Source organism: Pogona vitticeps, chromosome 4, assembly GCF_051106095.1.
Source record: "Pogona vitticeps strain Pit_001003342236 chromosome 4, PviZW2.1, whole genome shotgun sequence".
Lineage (NCBI taxonomy): Eukaryota > Metazoa > Chordata > Lepidosauria > Squamata > Agamidae > Pogona > Pogona vitticeps.
Genome location: NC_135786.1, coordinates 113,033,462 through 113,052,280, shown reverse-complemented (window position 1 = coordinate 113,052,280; position 18,819 = coordinate 113,033,462). Strand labels below are relative to the sequence as shown.

At 37.8% G+C, this 18,819-nt stretch overlaps 1 protein-coding gene across 6 annotated transcripts in view; it reads left to right on the top strand.

Moving 5' to 3' along the window:
• Positions 1-18,819, top strand: part of C4H1orf21 (chromosome 4 C1orf21 homolog) — a 185,379-nt gene that overhangs the window by 59,095 nt on the left and 107,465 nt on the right. For all 6 annotated transcript variants that reach the window (XM_020795104.3, XM_078392346.1, XM_072998129.2 and 3 more), the window contains exon 2: positions 1,783-2,006. In XM_020795104.3, coding sequence (XP_020650763.1) covers positions 1,913-2,006 — 94 coding nt within the window. In that variant the 5' untranslated portion in view covers positions 1,783-1,912. The remainder of the gene's footprint in view (positions 1-1,782; positions 2,007-18,819) is intronic.

The window sequence follows — 18,819 nt, the reverse complement described above, 5'->3', positions numbered from 1 at the left end:
AATGCTCAGTTTCCTACAAAGAACCGGCCAGACCCCTTTGTGTTCTCCTTCATCCTGGGTAAATTGAAAGGACAAGCTAGAGTACGCCTCTTATGATTGCTGTGCATTTAAGCAGGTTGGTTTTGAAGGACAATTGTCTTAGGGAGCTTATTTGCACTTAAGACTGAGAAGTTAGTAATGTAAAGTCACAATCAAGGAAGATTTCCAACAATATTGATGCCACTGAGTATCTTGAAGGTACCCTATGTCTCTCTAGAGACTGGCACTGGGCTCAGCCTTTGGCACATCTTCCACAGCCCTCTTGTTCTGACACAGTAAAGGTAAAGATTCCCCTTGACAACCTGCCCAGTTGTGTCCGACTCTAGGGCGCAATGCTCATCCCCGTTTCTAAGCAATAGAGCCAGCGTTTGTCCGAAGACAGTTTCCGTGGTTACGTGGCCAGTGTGACTAGACATGGAATGCTGTTACCTTCCCACCGAGGTGGTACCTACTTAGTCGCATTTTACATGCTTTTCAACTGCTAGATTGGCAGGAGCTCACTCCATCGTGTGGATTCGACAAGCGACGGGAGCTCATTCCATCGCATGGATTCGAACTGCTGATCTTTCAACCTTGCAGCCTTTGTGGTTTAACCCGCAGTGTCACCAGGTGACACAGTACTCGCCTCTAAATTTTGACACATAGTAGGATAGCACAGTAACACTTGCATTTAAGCGCAAACATATTGTTTAGGCTAGAAACCTATGGACATAAACAGCCAACCAAAGGAGTGTCTAAAATCTTTGATCTGTTGCCTTAGTAATACAGTTGGTTTTAAAATCAACCACTTGGGAGCCAAGGTGATGATTCTAAGAATGTTGTGGATGGAGAGAATTTTCAGGAAGGTAATCTCCATTATTATAAGGGCGATGTAGTTTGGAGAGTTTTTTTTAAAAAATATTGACCAAAGTTGTAATATTTTGTTCAAAGTCATGAGTGTCATGTCAAGGGGTATTTAGTCTGTATTTCCAAATACTATTTGTTTCTTTGAGTATTAAGGACTGGGTGGCCTTTTTGTTGTTGCTGTTTTGAAGGTGGGATTTGTATTTTATCTCTGAAAAGTGAGATCCTGCAATGTGTGCTGCATGTACTGGATACAACTGGCTGAAGCTGGAGTAATTGTGTGGGTTTATTATTATTCAGGAAGTTAGCTATACTTTCTGTTGATAGAGATAAAGAGAAGGTTTGGAACTGCTTTGAGTCTGAAAGCCAAACTGAGAGGGGTTCAGGCAGCCTTCACTGGCAACTGACCTTATTCTTAAAGGTTCAGAACAGATGTTGACAAGGAAATACAGTAGGAACTTACTTGCTCACCATAGATGTTTCACTTACAGAATTCCCAAGGTTAAAGCAGAGATCCAACTTGTGTAATTGTACAGCAAGGCCAGAATGTTTGATCAAATCCACTTCTCTTGTGTGTAATGACATTTATATTTCTTTAAAGACAAATGCATTTTGTTTGTTTTTGTCCTCTGTCCTCCAAGACAAAAGCACCTTTCCCTTTGTCCTTATATGCAGTTTGTGGATATTAAAAGAGTGTTAAGGACTGCAGAAACCATGGTTTCTCATGTCTCATTCTTATAGAAGATAAAGGTTTAATTGATAATATATGTAAAACAGTTTTTGTCACCCCTACTGTTTCTTCTTTTTAGGCATTCCACCATAGAAAGTGTCAGTGATAGCTGTTTGACTCGTATACCTACTGATTTTCCCCTTCTTGTTTCTCTTGTATTGTGTCAACAGATTACAAACGGTGTCTGGACTACAAAACTAGAAGGTGGATTATTTCTGTTAAAAGAGGAAAAAGACCATGCACGGACATCTGTAGAAATGGTTTGCGGCTCAGTAAAGCTGGAGCTGACTAAATGAAACTATGGGCTGTGCATCAGCCAAGCATGTTTCTGCTGTACAAAATGAAGAGGAAGCTCAGAAGGGGAAAAACTACCAGAACGGAGATGTATTTGGTGGTGAGTGTCAGTTGTCCATGGTCATTGACCATTTCTTGAAGCTGCCCAAGTTATTTCATTCTTCTTGTAACTAGTCTAAATGCCTTCTCTTCTTTTGTCATGTTTTGAAGAGTAAGAGGAGTGTTCACATACATTCCAAAATTTCCTCTTAATCTTGGAATGCCTTATTTTGGGATAAATATGTCTATATTGTAGCTTTGCTCTATATACTATGAAGTGCTTTGATTTATGTGCTTTCAGAGGAGGTATGGATTGTGGTACTGGATCCAGATTTCCTAAAAATTGTCTTTGTTTCAGAATGCCTAATTCAGCTTCCTACAAATCTGTGTTTACTTTTTAAACTCAACTTTCTACTCCTTGCTGTTGAAAACACATGCTCGAAAGTATAGGGCAATGTATGCTGATAGTTCTCCCCAGTGCCTTGGGCTCTTGAAATTTGCAGCCATTGGGAGCAGTGCTTTCCATGTTGTACCTTTTCTTCTCTGTGGTTACCAGAAGTAGAATAAATAATGTAGTAGCGTAATGGAACACATACATCTTTTCATAGCTTTTATCAGTAGCAGCAGCATGTTTTTCTTTTTGCAGAATCTAGTTAATTTGGGTTATCATGGGCCATAACCTTAATTAGATATTCTGAAACAAACCCCACTTAAAAGTCCCAGTTATGTTTGTTTCCTAGGCTCATTTGAATGGCATCTGTTGATTTTTCTTCTTCTTTTGTGTCTGAATGCTGAGAATAAATAAGTTATAGCTGTTAATATGTTCAGCTAAAGTCATTGAGAGAAAGAATGATTTTCAAAGGAAATGATTGACTTTCCTGGAAATCAACAAAAAAGTATTTTGCATGGCGAAGCTGCCATGTCTTGTACTTATAGCAGCACTTTTGTTTCATTTATCTGACTTTTCCTGGAACCTGCTGTGAAGTCCCCCTGAAGTTGGTGGATTTAACAGAGTATGTGTGATATGCAGAAGGCAAGTTTTAGAGCTATCCTGTGTAGCAAAACAGCTAAAAATTAGCCATGAGTTTAAATGTTGCTTTAGGTGTCTTATATGTCCATGTATTAACTTTTCCTGGAGCCCCCTCTAACCTGTGGAGAAGTATGCTTTGTGTCCTGTATATGGCTTGTTTTGGGGCCATTAAGATGACAAATGTTGTTTTATTGGAACAATTGGAAGATTGTTTATATTTGCCGCCTAGAGTGGTCCTCACTGACCAGATAGGCGGGGTATAAATTAAATAAATAATAATAATAATAATAATAATAATAATAATAATAATAATAATAATAATAATAATAATAATAATAATAATAATAATAATAATAATAATAATAATAATAATAATAATAATAATAATAATAATAATTTGAACAATATAAACATTTCATTCCTTAGAGCAGTGGTCCCCAAGCTTGGGCCTCCAGATGTTCTTGGACTACAACTCCCAGAAGCCTATGCCACCACCTCTTCTGGCCAGGATTTCTGGGAGTTGAAGTCCAAGAACATCTGGAGGCCCAAGATTGAAGACCACTGGCTTAGAGGTTTTCAGAGAGGGAACTGGATACATAATCTGTTTGGGCCTGTTTGAAACGTGAGGAGAGTGAGCCACTTTATAGGTACTGTATAACTCTTGTGCTTGACCCCTGGGAATAAGGGGTCCTCTTGTCTACAAGTGTGCACATGTTAAAGGACCTGTTGTAACAGTTGTGGATCTCAGTTCCAAAGCAAGGCTTTTATTTTATATTTTGGGAAAATATAAACAAGAAAAATGAAACTATGATACAGCTAGCCCCCTTGTTCAGCACTTCCCTGTACCAAGTTGAGGAGTAGAAGTGGGTTTGTTGGGTCTTTGGGCTCCAGTTATAACTTCAAGGGAGCTTACGATGCTGCTTTTTCATAAGGACAATGGGAGAACACCCATTTATCTTCCCAAGCAGTGGTAGTTTCAGTGGGGTGGTGGGAAAGAGTCTAGGCCCACTGTGTAGTAGTTTCTTCCCAGGGGTGATGTTCAGGAACCTCTTCCTCCCTCCCTCCCTCCCTCCTTTATACTTACCATCTCTTGAAAGCTTACATAACTTTTAATCACTCCTTCAAGATGACTTTGAGGCTGTCTGTAGTGTGGTAATTGGTATTATGTTCTTAATCTTGCCTCTGCCTCCATTCTCTGGAATGCTGAGCATGATTCCGATTAGAAATAGGGAAATTCATATTCGTATACGAATATCCCTGTGCAGCTGGATTTAACAGGTTTCAGCTCCTGGGGCCGAACCGTCGACTCATGCATTCGGCGGCTGCAGCAGTGGTCTCACTCATGCTTCCAATCACTCCCGGAGCACTGCAGGGAGACTCGTCCTCCCTCCCCGCAGCCTGGAGCTGCTAGCCGAGCGGGAAGAGAGCGGAGCTCTGGGAGTGATTGGAAGGATGAGTGAGGCCTCCTCCAGAGACTTGAGTGAACCCTCATTAAGTCCAGCTGTGTGGGGGATATTCATATTCGTATACCCGTACCCCCATCTCTAATTCTGATATTTGGATACTACTTTATTTGCTTTGGCTCCTGTATCAGTAACGCCCCCAAGAGGAGCAGTTTCAAGCATGCAGTCTCAACATTTAAAGTCTCTAAGGGCAGAGAAGATTTGAGCACTGACCTGGGAAAACCTGAACCCTTTTTTGCTCAGAAAACCTGAACGCTTTTTTGCTTTTTGAACCATAACATTTAGAATAAGAAAGAAGGAAAAATTATAAGTGTCCCCTCTCTCTTGAGAGGTGAATGTTGGAAGCTAAACATGATTTGCTTGGAGCTGACAGCTATTGAGATATATATGTTTCTGCAATAAATGGCCGGCTGGACAAGCCAAATCCCACTTCAACCCCATTTCTGCATGGTGTTGTTCTTCTTGCATGTTGGCTGCTAAATTCAAAAATACCCCAGCCTCCTCTCCTTTTCCATATTTGCTGCAGTCATCTGTTCATTACTACAGCAGTCCTTCTGGGAACACATTGACACATTTGGGAGACGCAAGGTATAATGAATTTAAAATTGGTGCCTTTACTAAAGAGGTAAGCTGAGGCTTACTGAATGTTGACATTGAGATACCAGAGAAAACCACTGTCAGGTGGCTTTCAGCTTTCGAAAGGGGATTCTGCTTTTACAAGAACCAAGCAGGTCTACTCATTCTTTTGTCTTTCCCCTGAAATTGAACTAGACCTGCTAAGCAGTTACATACATGATGTGAATTAGATTTGCAGCATTACAGAGCTCTAGAAAGTTGCTACAGATCAGTTGCATTTTAATCCTGAACAAGATAGTGTTAAGTCTCATTTGTAGAAATATTCCCAAAAGGCTTTAAGGAAACAGTGAGCCTCTCCTCTTCAGGAGAGTCGTAATTTTCTCAGTTTAAGGCAAGTAGTGCTAGATGGTGTTGTAGAAGGATACTGACTAGGATATTGAGTCATAAAGTAATATACTTATGTGTTGCCCATCTAATTTTGTAGGGAGTGGGGGTGGTTTGAATTGAACATTGCATGTTGTTCCATGTCTCTTTTCAGATGTCCTTTATTCATCTTTTGTCATGTAGTTGCTAAGGCTCAGGGTGTGTTGTGAAGCAGAAGACCATTGCTGGGAAAAAGAGAAGCTTCTTAACTTTTACTCTTATGCTATTTGTTTTATAGAAAAGGTATGCATATCAGCCAGGATCCAAGAAGACATATCCAGTGTTGGAAGTGTTTCCTTTAATGGAATCAAGGCAGACTGATCTCCTTTTTCTTAAGGACAAGATTGCATTCTGTTTTTTACACACACACACACACACACACACACACACACACACACACACACACACACACACACACACACAGAGAGAGAGAGAGAGAGAGAGAGAGAGAGAGAGAGAGAGAGAGAGAGAGAGAGAAGATAATCCTGGTTGAAAATTAATCATATATAATTTTAAAGTAAAATTATAATTTTTATAATTAAAATATTTTGAAAATATTTTAAAGAGTTTGTGCTACATATACCTTTTAGGTATGATGTTTATGGCATCTTCCATAACCTCTTTGGTTGAAATGGTATGTGGAGTTCCACTGTTCAACTCGATGCATGTGTGCGGCATCCACCCAGGTCATGAATATTAATGAGCTATCTGCATGGACCATTGAGAGTGCTGGAGAGGCAGAGTCACGAGATACAAGATTCTCTGCAACAGGGAGGAGTTGTTTAGATGGAGAGACTGAAAGTTTGAGAGATTGGTAGTTTGAGAGACAGAATTTTAGAGGTTGGTAGGTTGAGAGGTTTTAGATTGGGGGATTGGGTGTTTTTGGAGTTTGGGGTGGATAGAGAGAGGATTGGCAGTTGAGAGTGGATGAAGTAGGATGTTTTCTTAAGAGTTAAAGACATTAATTGTACCTTCATCACCTGTAATAATAAATAACTCTTCTTTGGTTCTTTTTTTTAAATGACACATTGCCTGGACTTCTGTTATTAATAATACATAATGTTGATGTAATCAACTGGTGTCAGCAATATGACATGTAGCTTGTGCCCTTTGATAGGTGAAACAACCAAGGGACAGGCAGGAACGTGACAGTGTGTTTGTACACGTTTAGTTAAGTGTTCCTGGCATTCTGACTAGGACTGTCTTTTAAATAATTGATTAATGGATACCAACAACATGCACTTTTATTTTACCAAAATCCAATACAGGTTTATTTCCTGATCAAGTAAGAGAACTTAAAGCATTTTTTGTTAACCAAATCTGGCATTCTTCGCTAGAAGAAGAGAACATCCTCAGTCTTTTTCTTCTACATCACCTGGTAACATGCCGAAATCAAAACACTCTTATAAGAATAAATGTGCCATTGATCCTTAGCACTACTTCTTTAAAAAAAGTCATCCTCTGTTCGGTGCATTCGCCAATAATTACCAGGTGTATTTCAGGTGATATAGTAATATGCAATATTTGAAGCTTATATTCTGAGTAGTTTACTCTCTTTCTATAGTACCTTATAATTTTTTACTGCTTATATTTAAATAGCTTGAAACAGAAAACTACAGTATGGAGCTAATTGTGTATCACATTTCATTTCTGTCTCTAGCCTTCCAGTTGTGTGGGGATATCTGTATTTATATATGAATACGAAAACCCCCATCTCTAATCAGAAACTATTTTGAAAAGTTGTCTGTCACATTTTAGGTGCAACTAATGAATAACTCAGATATTCTTTTCATTCAGTAAATAAAAGCAGACAAGAAATAAAATGTTTTTATGATCTGTGGATGTCTCTTATTTATATTGCTCATACCTTTAGATTAAAAAGAATGGAAATAACGGAGGGTAACAGGATGCAATGAACCCAGGCTTACCTTGTTTGATTTCAGTGTAATATAAAGCTGCTGGAAGTTTAAAAAAAAACTTTAAAAAATTAAGCTCCTTTTAAGATACAGTATCATGTTATATATCTGGCAACCAACCTCTAACCCAAGTGGTCACAATATGCCTTGTAGCTGATAGATTAAAAATAAAATTAATGTACATATTACTAGAGTCTCAGTACATACACTTTTGGATTACTGAAGGTAGTGTGAGAGAACTTAAAACTTTGGAAACAGAATGCTTATTCCTGGTGGTACAAAGGGCCACAATTAATCAACTGATTTCCTGTTTTGCAGCAATATAATGGAGTCTGAGTAGTGTAAAAAGATAATTCCTTATTTACAACCAGATGATTAAGTACTTACATTGTTGATTAAAGCTGGCTCTCGCCAATGAATCTGTCCTGATCTGCCTTACCAATAAAACCAATTTGAATCCCCCCTGAAAAAATCTTACTGACAAGAGTTAATTTGTTTTAAGGTGAACTTCCTTCCTTCCTTCCTTCCTTCCTTCCTTCCTTAAGAACTACATAGTTCAATATGTTGCTTTGTGGATGCTTTGACATTGATTCATGAACTGTTCTTTTTACTGAGATTTTCTTTTAAGCAACAAAAACATATCATTTACAAAATAAGCTCTTATGTGTCTGTGTCCCTGGTTCTCTCTCCAGCCACAAACATACAGCATTACTGCAGAAGTTACCAGTGTGGAACACAGAGAACAACGTTGCTATGCATGAATCAAGGGTGCTAAAGCTGACTTGTATGTTTTTAACTATGTGAAATTACTTTATGCACAGTACTGTACTGTTTGTGATATGGTAAAGTAAGACATTTACTTATCCTTCTATAAAATCCAAGTTGGATCTCTTAAAAGTATAGCTGTGCATAAAAGACCTTTAAAATACTCCACCTTGTTTATAGAAGAGAAGCAGGGGCAGTTACACTGAATTTCTCCAGGGAAAAGGGTTCTTCCGGAACAGTTTGTCAGAGATGGGGGCTCAGGGTTAGTAGTAATAATATTATCCTGTGTCCTCTAAAATAAGCCCTAGTATGATTTTTCAGGATGCTCGTAATATAAGTCCTACCCCCAAAATAAGCCCCAGTGAAGTGAAACCCCACCCTCCACCACTGTGCAGCAGCCAGAATAAGATAACGTGACTGTATTTGAATAAATATAGATTGTTGTGCATGAAAAAAAAACATCCCCTGAAAATAAGCCCTAATGCGTTTTTAGAACAAAAATTAATATAAGACCTTGTCTTATTTTCGGGGAAACAGGGTAGCACAGCTTTGTTCCACCTTCCACAAATGATTTTTGCTTTCTGCATGATTGCTACAAGTTGCAACAACACTAGTTTTGCCCCCCTCCCAGAAAACAGATGATAAACTTTGGCAGTACAGTCAACCATCAACTTACGAACTTAATCCATTCCGGAAGGAAGTTTGTAAGTCAAAATGTTCATAACTCGAACCAGCATTTCCCATAGGAACTAATGCAAAGACGATTAATCCGTTCCTACCACTAGGGGCAAATCTTTTTAACCTTAGATGGCGTAGGTTAAAAAAAAGGCAGGAAACCATGGAGGGAACGAATGGACACTGTTTAAAAAGAACACTTTTTAAATCAAGCACCTTTTGCACCAAAACAGGCACCTTTTCAGCCAAGCACCTTTTAAATCAAAACAAGTAGCTTTTAAAGCAACCAAGCACATTTTTACCCAAACAGGTTTTAATTAAAAATGGGTTCCCTTTTACCCAAGCACCGTTTAACCCAAACAAAGCACCTTTTAAACTACATTTTACATTTAAAAATAACAATACCAGGCAGTCCCAGGTCTCTCTTCCCACTCTCTAACCACTTGGACGAGCGAGGAAGCAGACAAGCAGCCTCTTCCCTAACTGAAAGTTCAAATTTCCCGCTTTCTATGCCTTCCCCACACTTTTTTCTGTTCGTAACTCGAATCCCAGTTCGCAAGTCGAGTCCATATTTTCCTATCAGAGCAGTTCATAATCGAAATGCTCGTAACTAGGGCCGTTCGTAAGTCGAGGGTTATTTCTCTGAGGTGACATTTTATCATGAAAGAAATCTCTGAATGATTCACCGGGGGAGGGAGTTTCTTTTGGAAAATACTGGCTCAGCTCTTCACTCTTCATCTTTATTTTTATTTATTTATTTATTTGATTTGTATCCCGCCCATCTGGTACGTCAATACCACTCTGAGCGGCTAACATAAAAATATACAATTATAATAGCATAAATCCAAAAATATCAAAATATCAATTAACAAAACATAATAAATCATAAATAATAAATAGACTTTAGACTTCAGCATCTTCCTGAGGCCTTCCAAACAATTTATTTTTGAGTAATCATTGTGGATATGTTTTCTGTGTATGGTGTATGTTCACACATACAGTTCCTTTTGTGCCAGCCCTCTAGTTGATATGAGGATAGGCAGTGTTGTGACCAACTCCAGGAAGAGAATGAAGCTGGTTCTGTGCCTTTTGCCCAGAAGTTTTATTTCCCCATGAAAGAGGTTTCCATTTGTCTGATTCATTACCAGGGCCTTTGAGAATTGCTTCAGATTATATTTTTGAGCTTGCTATAACACTGCAGGGTGCTGCATTCATTTTTTCCTCTTCTATTACACATCTTATTATTACCTCTGCAACTTCTGTAACTGCTCACATTTCCTGAAACTGAGAAGCCCTGTTCTGCCATATGAAGATTTTGTTGGGAATTTGACAGTTTGAGAAGACAAAATGGTGTTGCTTTCCAGATCCTTTGCCTGTCTAAGGGGGCATGGGGTGGTGAAATGTCTTCTTAAATAGAAAGACAATGACCAACAGAGAAGAAAATAATTACTGTTTGCTCTAGTTGCATGAATTCTCCGTGCTAGCTTTCATTTGCAATGAACAAGGTGTCTGATAATTGGATTGCTTTTCCCTCAAAGGCATTACATTACTGCATAATTGTTAACTATATTTCCAACCATAATCCAAGAACAATTGCTAAATGTGCAGTTGGTTGGTCTCTTAATTGAAATCTATTGTGTTGTAGCATTTACATGTACTGGATCAGTCTTATTCATAGGCAGAGCAGTCCTACTAATGGGAGCAAAGCAATCCAAAAAATGGAAGAACAAGGCAGAAGGGGAAGAACAGCATTTTCCTTCTGCCTTTTTTCAGTTTTTTCCTTGCTATTTTTTTTCTCCTTCACTTTGATACCAGTGAGTAGAGGAGTATGAACTCTGCAGCCTCCAGGGCTGGTGTAATTCTCTCTCTAGGGTTATGTTAAGGAGGAACCATCAAGGAACACAGCCAGTCACAGTGTCAGATGTTAAAAATCCAGTACATAAGTAATATTTTACCATTATGCATTGTGCAAGATACGATATAGAAATGCACACATGGAAGATTATTAATTAATGGAGTAAAATTCTCAGTATTTTGGATGTTCAAATTAATAAGAAGTTTGGTTTCAGAATGTTGGGAATGTCTGTGTAATAATTACCAGATAATTTTTTTGGGTTGGTCTTCATTAAAAAATATATGAACTGTTTACATGGACTTGTAAAATTCTGCTTTCCAGTTCTTCCCAATGACAGCAAATATAAGTATACTTGCTTAAAATGTACTGCATTCTGTTTATAATGTTGAAGTTATTTTCTGGTAGAAAAGCAAACATTATTATACTTATCAACTGGGGAGTACCGTACATTTTTCATTTTTAAATCTCCCATTCCCAAGTTTTGCATCCAATCTGGCATGTATTTAATGTACAACATATTTTAAAAAAAACAATATATGTACAAGTACTATTTGTTTTCATAAATTAAGTGGATCTTAGATCCACATTGTCAGTTAATCACCTTGTGGAGTTCGAAACCTATCTGTGGTGCTGATATTATTTAGATGAATAAATAACAGATCAACTAATGATTATTTACTGAAGATGCCTCATGAGTAAAAGCTATTCCATGCTGTATATATGTAGAGCACAACAAACTTATTAGAGAATATGAAGCTCCAGATTGGAAAAATCAAAGCATTACTGTAAGCTTTTTTGTTCCCCTTTTAAACCAACCCAGTTGATATAATTATTTAATCACTTGATATTTATATTTAATTACGTCTCTGTCATGGCTAGTTTGTGAGATTTTTGCCTTGGCTTCAAAAGCATCAAGTCAGTCAGAAACTACAAGAAAGAATTAAGAAGCATATAATTGTTTTTCATAAGATCAATGGAAAATATAGTTTGAAATTGATCATATTTATATATCACTAGTGTGTTTTTACTCATGTTGAATTCTATCTTACTTTGTTTAACACCTGTCAGAAAGGAGCTCTGGCTTTATGAGCATCACTATCTCTGTTAAGCAAAAATAGAAGGCCTTCTGCATTGGACAACATTGTCTAATGCAAAGCAGGAACCATTCTTCTAAGAGACCTGTGTTAGACAAAAATTATATAGAACTTTGTGGCAACATGGCATTAACTGTAAAGTTTCAATCTCTGAAGAACTTTTGAGCTGTCTTTGCTGAACCATTGAGACTTAGAGCGTCTTTGTTTAGACTGCAGTCATACTGTATGAATTCAGATCCATACTTAAATTAAGAGTGTGGTGCTAAGTGATATGTTTGGTAGTACAGTAAAAATATATAAATACAGTATTCCAGTCGTAGTCCTCTTTTGAATTGGCAGTACTGTATGTGGTTTCTCTCCCTATGGGATGCTTCAGGGAACAAGTCTTACATAATCCAGTGTAGAGACATTTGGTATTAGGGCAAGAATTAGTATTCTGTGAACTAATGGATGAAAGTGCATAATGTAAACTCCCTCGGATTGCAAAGAAATGACTTTCTAAAAAAAGAACTCAAAACCACTTGAACTACATACAGCTGAAACAACCCTTTCTGCTTTAAATTGTTTTAGTTGGCTCCCTTTTACTGGATACCAAAAATAACTCTAAAAATGGGTTGTGGGGAAGGTGAGATGAGGGCATCTCTATAAGGCACCAACTGTTATTTCTCTAAATTTGTGTGCATTTTTAGAAGCACTCGACATAACTTAGCCACTGCCTCTAAGTATAGCAGCCTTGTGTTCTTGAAGGATTTTTTTTAAATGATCTAACTTTGTAAAATAACTCTCCAGTTACAGCAACCATAATATTAGCTGTGTAATGCTTGCCAAGAGAAACCTATATGCGCATAGGGAGTACCTAAGTTTGCTTGTCAGTGTGGAGTAGAAATTATAGAATGAACAGAGAGTTCTTTTCTTTAGTATCCTATAAGCTAACAAATGTCTTGTGTGTATTTAAGCAGACAGCCCTCCCAACCTGGGGTCCGCCATTTATCAAAAAGAAAAAAAAGAAAAGAAAAATAAAGACAGCTCAGTTTAAAATAGATGTATAAATTTAGGATTTCCAGCCACTGCAGTGCTCTGAAATGCTTTGTTGATTAGAACATATGGTGAGTTTTAAAATGGAAAACCTCTGCTTGTTTTAATTCTGTTTTATGTTGATTGGCCAGATTAAAAGACAGGCTTTCTGCATTATTCAGTATTTGTTCAAGGGGGGGTAGCTTTTCTCATTTTTGTGACAAATTCTCCTGGTTGAAATCACCTCCTTCCTGTCTTTTAATATTGGAAAATATGCTGTATGAAGAAAACGGTTTGGGTGCATATTCTTCTTTGGTATGAATTTCTATTGAGACTGATGGAGTTTGATGAAGAGTTCTGTGGAGTTTGCATGGTCGTCTGCATTGTCTGCCTCTGCAGAATTTATGCCTTGATAAGTGTAGCAGTTGCATGCTTTAGCAGTCAATGATGTATTGATAAGAGCTCTGCACCCAGTAACAGTTCTGTTTCTAATTTTAAGCAGGTTAGACTCTTGTCGGAATTTGGATTGCAGAATGCTTTCACAACCAATCAACACTGCTCTAAGCTTCTTAACAAAAAGCTTGATTTATATAATCCATATGTTTCCATATGTATGCCTATGCTAAAGTTGTTCCCAGACGTGCACTTGAGAATTTCCTGACCACTACTGTTCTTTCTTGTCCTTTCTAGCAGTGTTTTAGACATCCTTGAAATAAGACATACTGTATTGACTGCTTGAAAATATGTGCCCTGTTCCAGGGCTGGTTTTCTGCAAACAAGGAATAATTATTAATTAACCAAATACCTTAACCTTAACCCTCCTATTTTGAGCATTGCAGAGTTTGCTTTTTATCTAATAAATACAAAGTAAACAGCAACAGAGGAGCATGTTAGTTGAACTTGTATATTTTAAGATATTGCAATCATACTTAGAATATGTGTAAGGCTGAGAGAGGGAGATAAACATGCACATTTATTTATTATTACAAGAAAACTGTGTTTTAAAGGCTTGGATACTGAATTCCTATAGCCCTATACGACTCCAGTAGTTTTACCAGAACAAAAATGTTGAGGATCTAGGGCACAGAATTACCAACAGAAGTAGCAGGGCATGAATATCTTGAGAAGTATGAGCTAGTTTAGGGTTCCCGTTGGCATGATATGTAAGGCCCCCAAGGGCCAACGGGAGTTAATCTAACAATACCTGGTTTATCTTCAAGAGGAGCTTGCCATGACTGATACGACTTTACCCTTCAAGCAGAGAATCTGGAAGGTTTACACAGACAGCAATCTCAATTAGAGCTGTGGATTATGATTACGCTGCAACAATCTCACACAGTGTCCTCTGCTGCCTTTAGTAGGAACCTCTAGGAATGTGAGAAATCTTGTGAGGGTTATGAGTTGATTTGCGTTCCCCAGAGGTTATACATACTAGTTTCAGATTCTGATCATTTTTCTTTTGTCCGTGCTAATGTTGCTTAGGTCCTTCCCTCTTTCTTGCTTTGACAGATTCAAGGCGTGTGAGTATCTTTCTGGCAGATGGAACTTAAAAGCTTGTCAGGGGTTGGTAAAGTGTGAGGAGTTGTCCTGGTGTGGGCTGTGTGTGTGTGTATTGACTTAGATTTATAATTTGCCCTTTTATAAAGGAGTCTGGCCGTAAATGTGCCATTTATGGAGACTCACTATCAATTTAATTTCCCACTGGTCTAATTAGGGGAGATATTTTCTTATTCAAGAACTGTGAACATGATACCACATTTATCTTTTCCAGTGCTTGCTACTAATGTAGATAATCCTGTGGCTAAATGTGTGTGTGTGTGTGTGTCTGTGTGTGTATGTGTATGTGTATGTGTTCTCTTTTGTGACAATGGGAGGTTTGTTTGGACAGAGTTTAAAACTATTCTTGTATGTGAACACACACAGGAAACACCAGTAGTAGTTAGGCAGTGTGATGCATACTGCTGAAGTGGAAAAGGTAACTTTTGTTACCATATATAGCGTAAATTGTGTCACTTCAGATAGCATCCACTAAGCAAAGGGACCACCATGACTGCCACTAAACCTGACCCACATTTGTCAATTAGAAGGTATTATCTGATTCAGCCAAACGTTGGTCTTTCACACCTCTTCATCCTTTATAAGGCAGAGCTGGGGAGTCTGGATCGCATCAGGATCTGCTTTTGTTTATTTGCTGCAACCAAACTGCTAGGACTTTTCCAGTGAATAGACTAACTGTCTTTTATGATTACTCAGTGATGCAAACGTAAATTAGTTTGTGCATCCAGAAAGCTTATCAGTTGCGTGATCTCAAGGTTACAGTTTTACTTCTGTTTCAGAGAATGGCAGATGTGAAGTTTGGAAATTCAGTGTTGCAAAGGAGGTGGGCTGCCAGAGCAGCTGAACTTTTCCACTCCCTGCAGCCCTCCATGATGTCTGAAAAGGGGTTTCTAATGGGCACCTCAGCCCCCAGAGCTGGTTTTGGGGGGCAAAAAGGAGGCACTGACTCCTCATGGTTCTGCTAGAACTTCCCATTTTGTCAGCAGAAATCCACCACTAAATCTTAACTGTATTTCTCCTTTTGACCGAAAGATCAAAATGTCTACGAAGTACTGTAGGGCAGTTTGACTGCTATAAAACTTAACAGAAATTGATTTAAATTATTTATTATATTCTGCTCCCATTCCATCAAAGCCTGGAGTTTTACCATATTTTAGTTTGTTGATAACCTCTGCAATCTCTTCATCCTTTATCTCTTTTTCTAATTCTCTTTTATCATTCTCTAATAGTTAACTCTTTACATTTTCTTTAATATAACTTTCTATATCTTCTTTTGATATATTAAGTCCTTGATATAAATTTTGATAAAATTCTTGTAATATTACTAATTTTCTTTTACCAGGCTGCAGTTCTTTCCTGTTTTACCTCTAATCACTCCAGTTGTATTTTTTAATCTTTTAGTTTGAGATACTCTGGCTAAAAACTTTGAGTTGTTACTATACTCCAAAAAATTCCTTTTTAAGTATATCAAATCCTAATTTCTAAAATAGTACAGATATTAATGTGATAACAATAAGAGATCATGCATTGATGACGATGGAGATGAAAGTTAAGAGAGATTATATAGAGGCTAGAAGATGGAGAATAGATTCTAATACAGTATTTTTCAGTATATTGATGTAATGCGCTAAAAAAGAATGGATAGAAATATGGTCAATAAATGAAGCATAGGAGTGCTATGGGACACCATGAAAGTAGTTATGAGAAGTACAATAAATTTATAAACAAATATTGAACTTAAATGCTGAAGAAATAAAAATAATAATACAAAATCCTTAAACGTGTTAGATAAACAGGAAATAATGAAATGTAGATAATGTTTTAACATAAAACACTGATTTATGGCTACTCAACATATAAAATAGTTTGGATGTACTGCTAAACAGGGAAATGAATCTGATAGCCAGAAGAACCCTGGAGTAAAGCCAGAGTTTGGGAAAGTTTCCCTGTTTTAAGAGTGCCGCTCCCAGAATCCCTCAAGATTCCATGCCAGGGAGGGGGGCTTTTGGTAGCTGTACTTTCCTTTAAAAATCATTTCCATTCTCTGAATAAAATAGGCAGGACCAATTAATGCAATAGCTCAAGAGGAACCATGAAAGTACAGATCACCTCCATTCTTTGACCCCTGTCTTACAAAACCTGCCATGTCACTTGCAGCCTGACAGAGAGGGAGAAGAGTGGGTGAAACAGGATTTACTAGGAGAATGACTTGTAGGAAGCTGTGTGTTATTGTGGATACTCCCATGCTTTATGTGTACCTGTTACTTGTACTGTATTTGGGTCTGAGTCATGACTATAGAAAGATCCAGAATTATACTTTAGCTTTAACTATTTTGAAAGGGCCTGTTCTTTGCTTCATACCCTGGATGTTTAGAGTACTTTGTTTACGGCCTTTTTGTCAAGGCCTATTCAGTAACTGTTAGTGTTTTTGTCTTGCTCTATCCATTTGTGATCCCAGGCTTTGGGACTATGACATCTGAATGGCTCAACACAAAAGTTAATTAAATCAGATGAAAACCAAGGTGGCATCTTCTGGTATGGCAGGATATTTCAGAGTAGCCTGAGCAGCTGTAGAACTTGGCCATTTTCTGCCCTCAACTAAGGAGTAACTTATTGTCTGACCTTAGTTGTGTTCTTGTGACAGTGCAAGTTCTGCTGTTGTGTTGTAATCTACTGAGCTCAGATGTTCACCTGCTGGACTGAGTAGGAGAATGGAAAAGTCAACTGTGCAAATGAAGGTTACCTAAATTACTGGAAAAGGCTTGCCTAAGGCAAAGAACTGTTATAGGGGTCTCTTGTTTTCAGTAACTTCTGCAGTGCACGACAAATGGAGAGCAAAGTCGATTTCTTGCCACATCTTATTGGCTATTCGATGTGTGTCTGAGAGAAAATACATTTTCATGTGTGCGGCAGCTTTTATGCTCATCTTTTATTAGTGTTTAATAAATAATGAGATACCTCTGAGGTTGCATTCCCCCCTAGCACTAATAAAAAGCAGCATGAGCTGTTAACATATACCATAATATGTTTCCATTCTAACCATGTACCCAAAACAGTTCATCTTTGCTTGCTACCCAGAAGTTTATATTGATAATGTCTCTGTTCGCACCCCACTCCCCAGGTCGTTCTTAATGTATTTAAAATGAAGAACAGCTGCCATTTGTTAAAAATTTCTGCATATATTCAGTGAATCTCTTATTTTTCCTATGTAGCACTGTTTACTAATGGGAGCCGACTGCTCAAGTGTATCGAACTGAAAGACATCATACAGTTGTCAAATGTTCTGCAGTGTCAAGAACATCCTTCTGCAGTTGGCAGCCTGCCTTTTTTTAAAAAAACAGATCATGGGTTTATCATATTGTAGAGGCAACAGAGAATGCTGTGGTCAGAAAAAGAAACAGCTTTTTAGAATATTGCAAGGTTGCTCTTGCTTTGCAAATTCTGATATCCCATTTACATTGTCTGCTTTCAGATGTAATGATAAATTAGGATTTATCAATATATGCGCATGCTCAGAGCTAAGTTTATTTTATCTTGTATGACTGAGGGGATGAGAAGTTTTTCCCCCTTTGTTTTTAACCAGTAAATAGACCTAGCAGTGGCTTATTAAAACCATCCAACTTCTTGGCTTATAAAACTGGCCTGCTTCATAGGAATAGGTCTGCTGGATCATAATGGGATCAGAACCTAAGTCCTACCTAATTCACTGCTCTTTGCCTACAGTTCCCCACCAGATGTCGGTGTAAAACCCATAAGCAGAACAAGATCACAATATCATCTTCCCGTTTGTGTTCCTCAGCAACTGATACTGAGGGATATACAGTACTGCTTCATATATTAGAGGTAGTGGCCAGAATCCTATTGCTGATTTACAGTTGTAGTCAAAATTATTCAACCCCTATTGCAAATCAGGTTTATTGATATGAGAGTGCATAATTCATTAAAAGTTGCATTTTCAGTTGAATTTGGGGAAACCACTTGAAGCATTTGTTGTGCTGAGCTATTTCAATTGCTTTTGTTTGATTTCTTCATTGCAAACAGCTGAAAGTCTGTACATTTTGACAATAGACTTGAGTTGCAAAGGGGGTTGAATAATTTTGATTACAACTGTACTCTTGATCAGGTGTACACCCAGGAAAGCAACCAGCACTTTGTTAATGAGCTGCAGTTTGCCACCAAGACTTGATGATTTCCCCTACTCACGTATAAGTTGGCAAGTGTAAAATGGCAGTAGGATTTTGGTCAGCATATGGGTGTCGTCACAATTGAAAGTTCCTTTTATGTGTTAGTTCCTGGCAGCTCAGACCCCGTCAGCATATATTTGTAGTTAGGATTGTTTTGTTACCATGTTCATCTCTTTATGTTGAATATGGTAGCTGCATTTGGTACAGTATTTTAATTTCTAGTCATCCAATTTGGAGATTTTTTTGAACATTTTGCTAACTTCTTGTTTTTACATTTCTTAATAGCTGTTATTGGCCAGCTTGACTATCTTACTGTTCAATT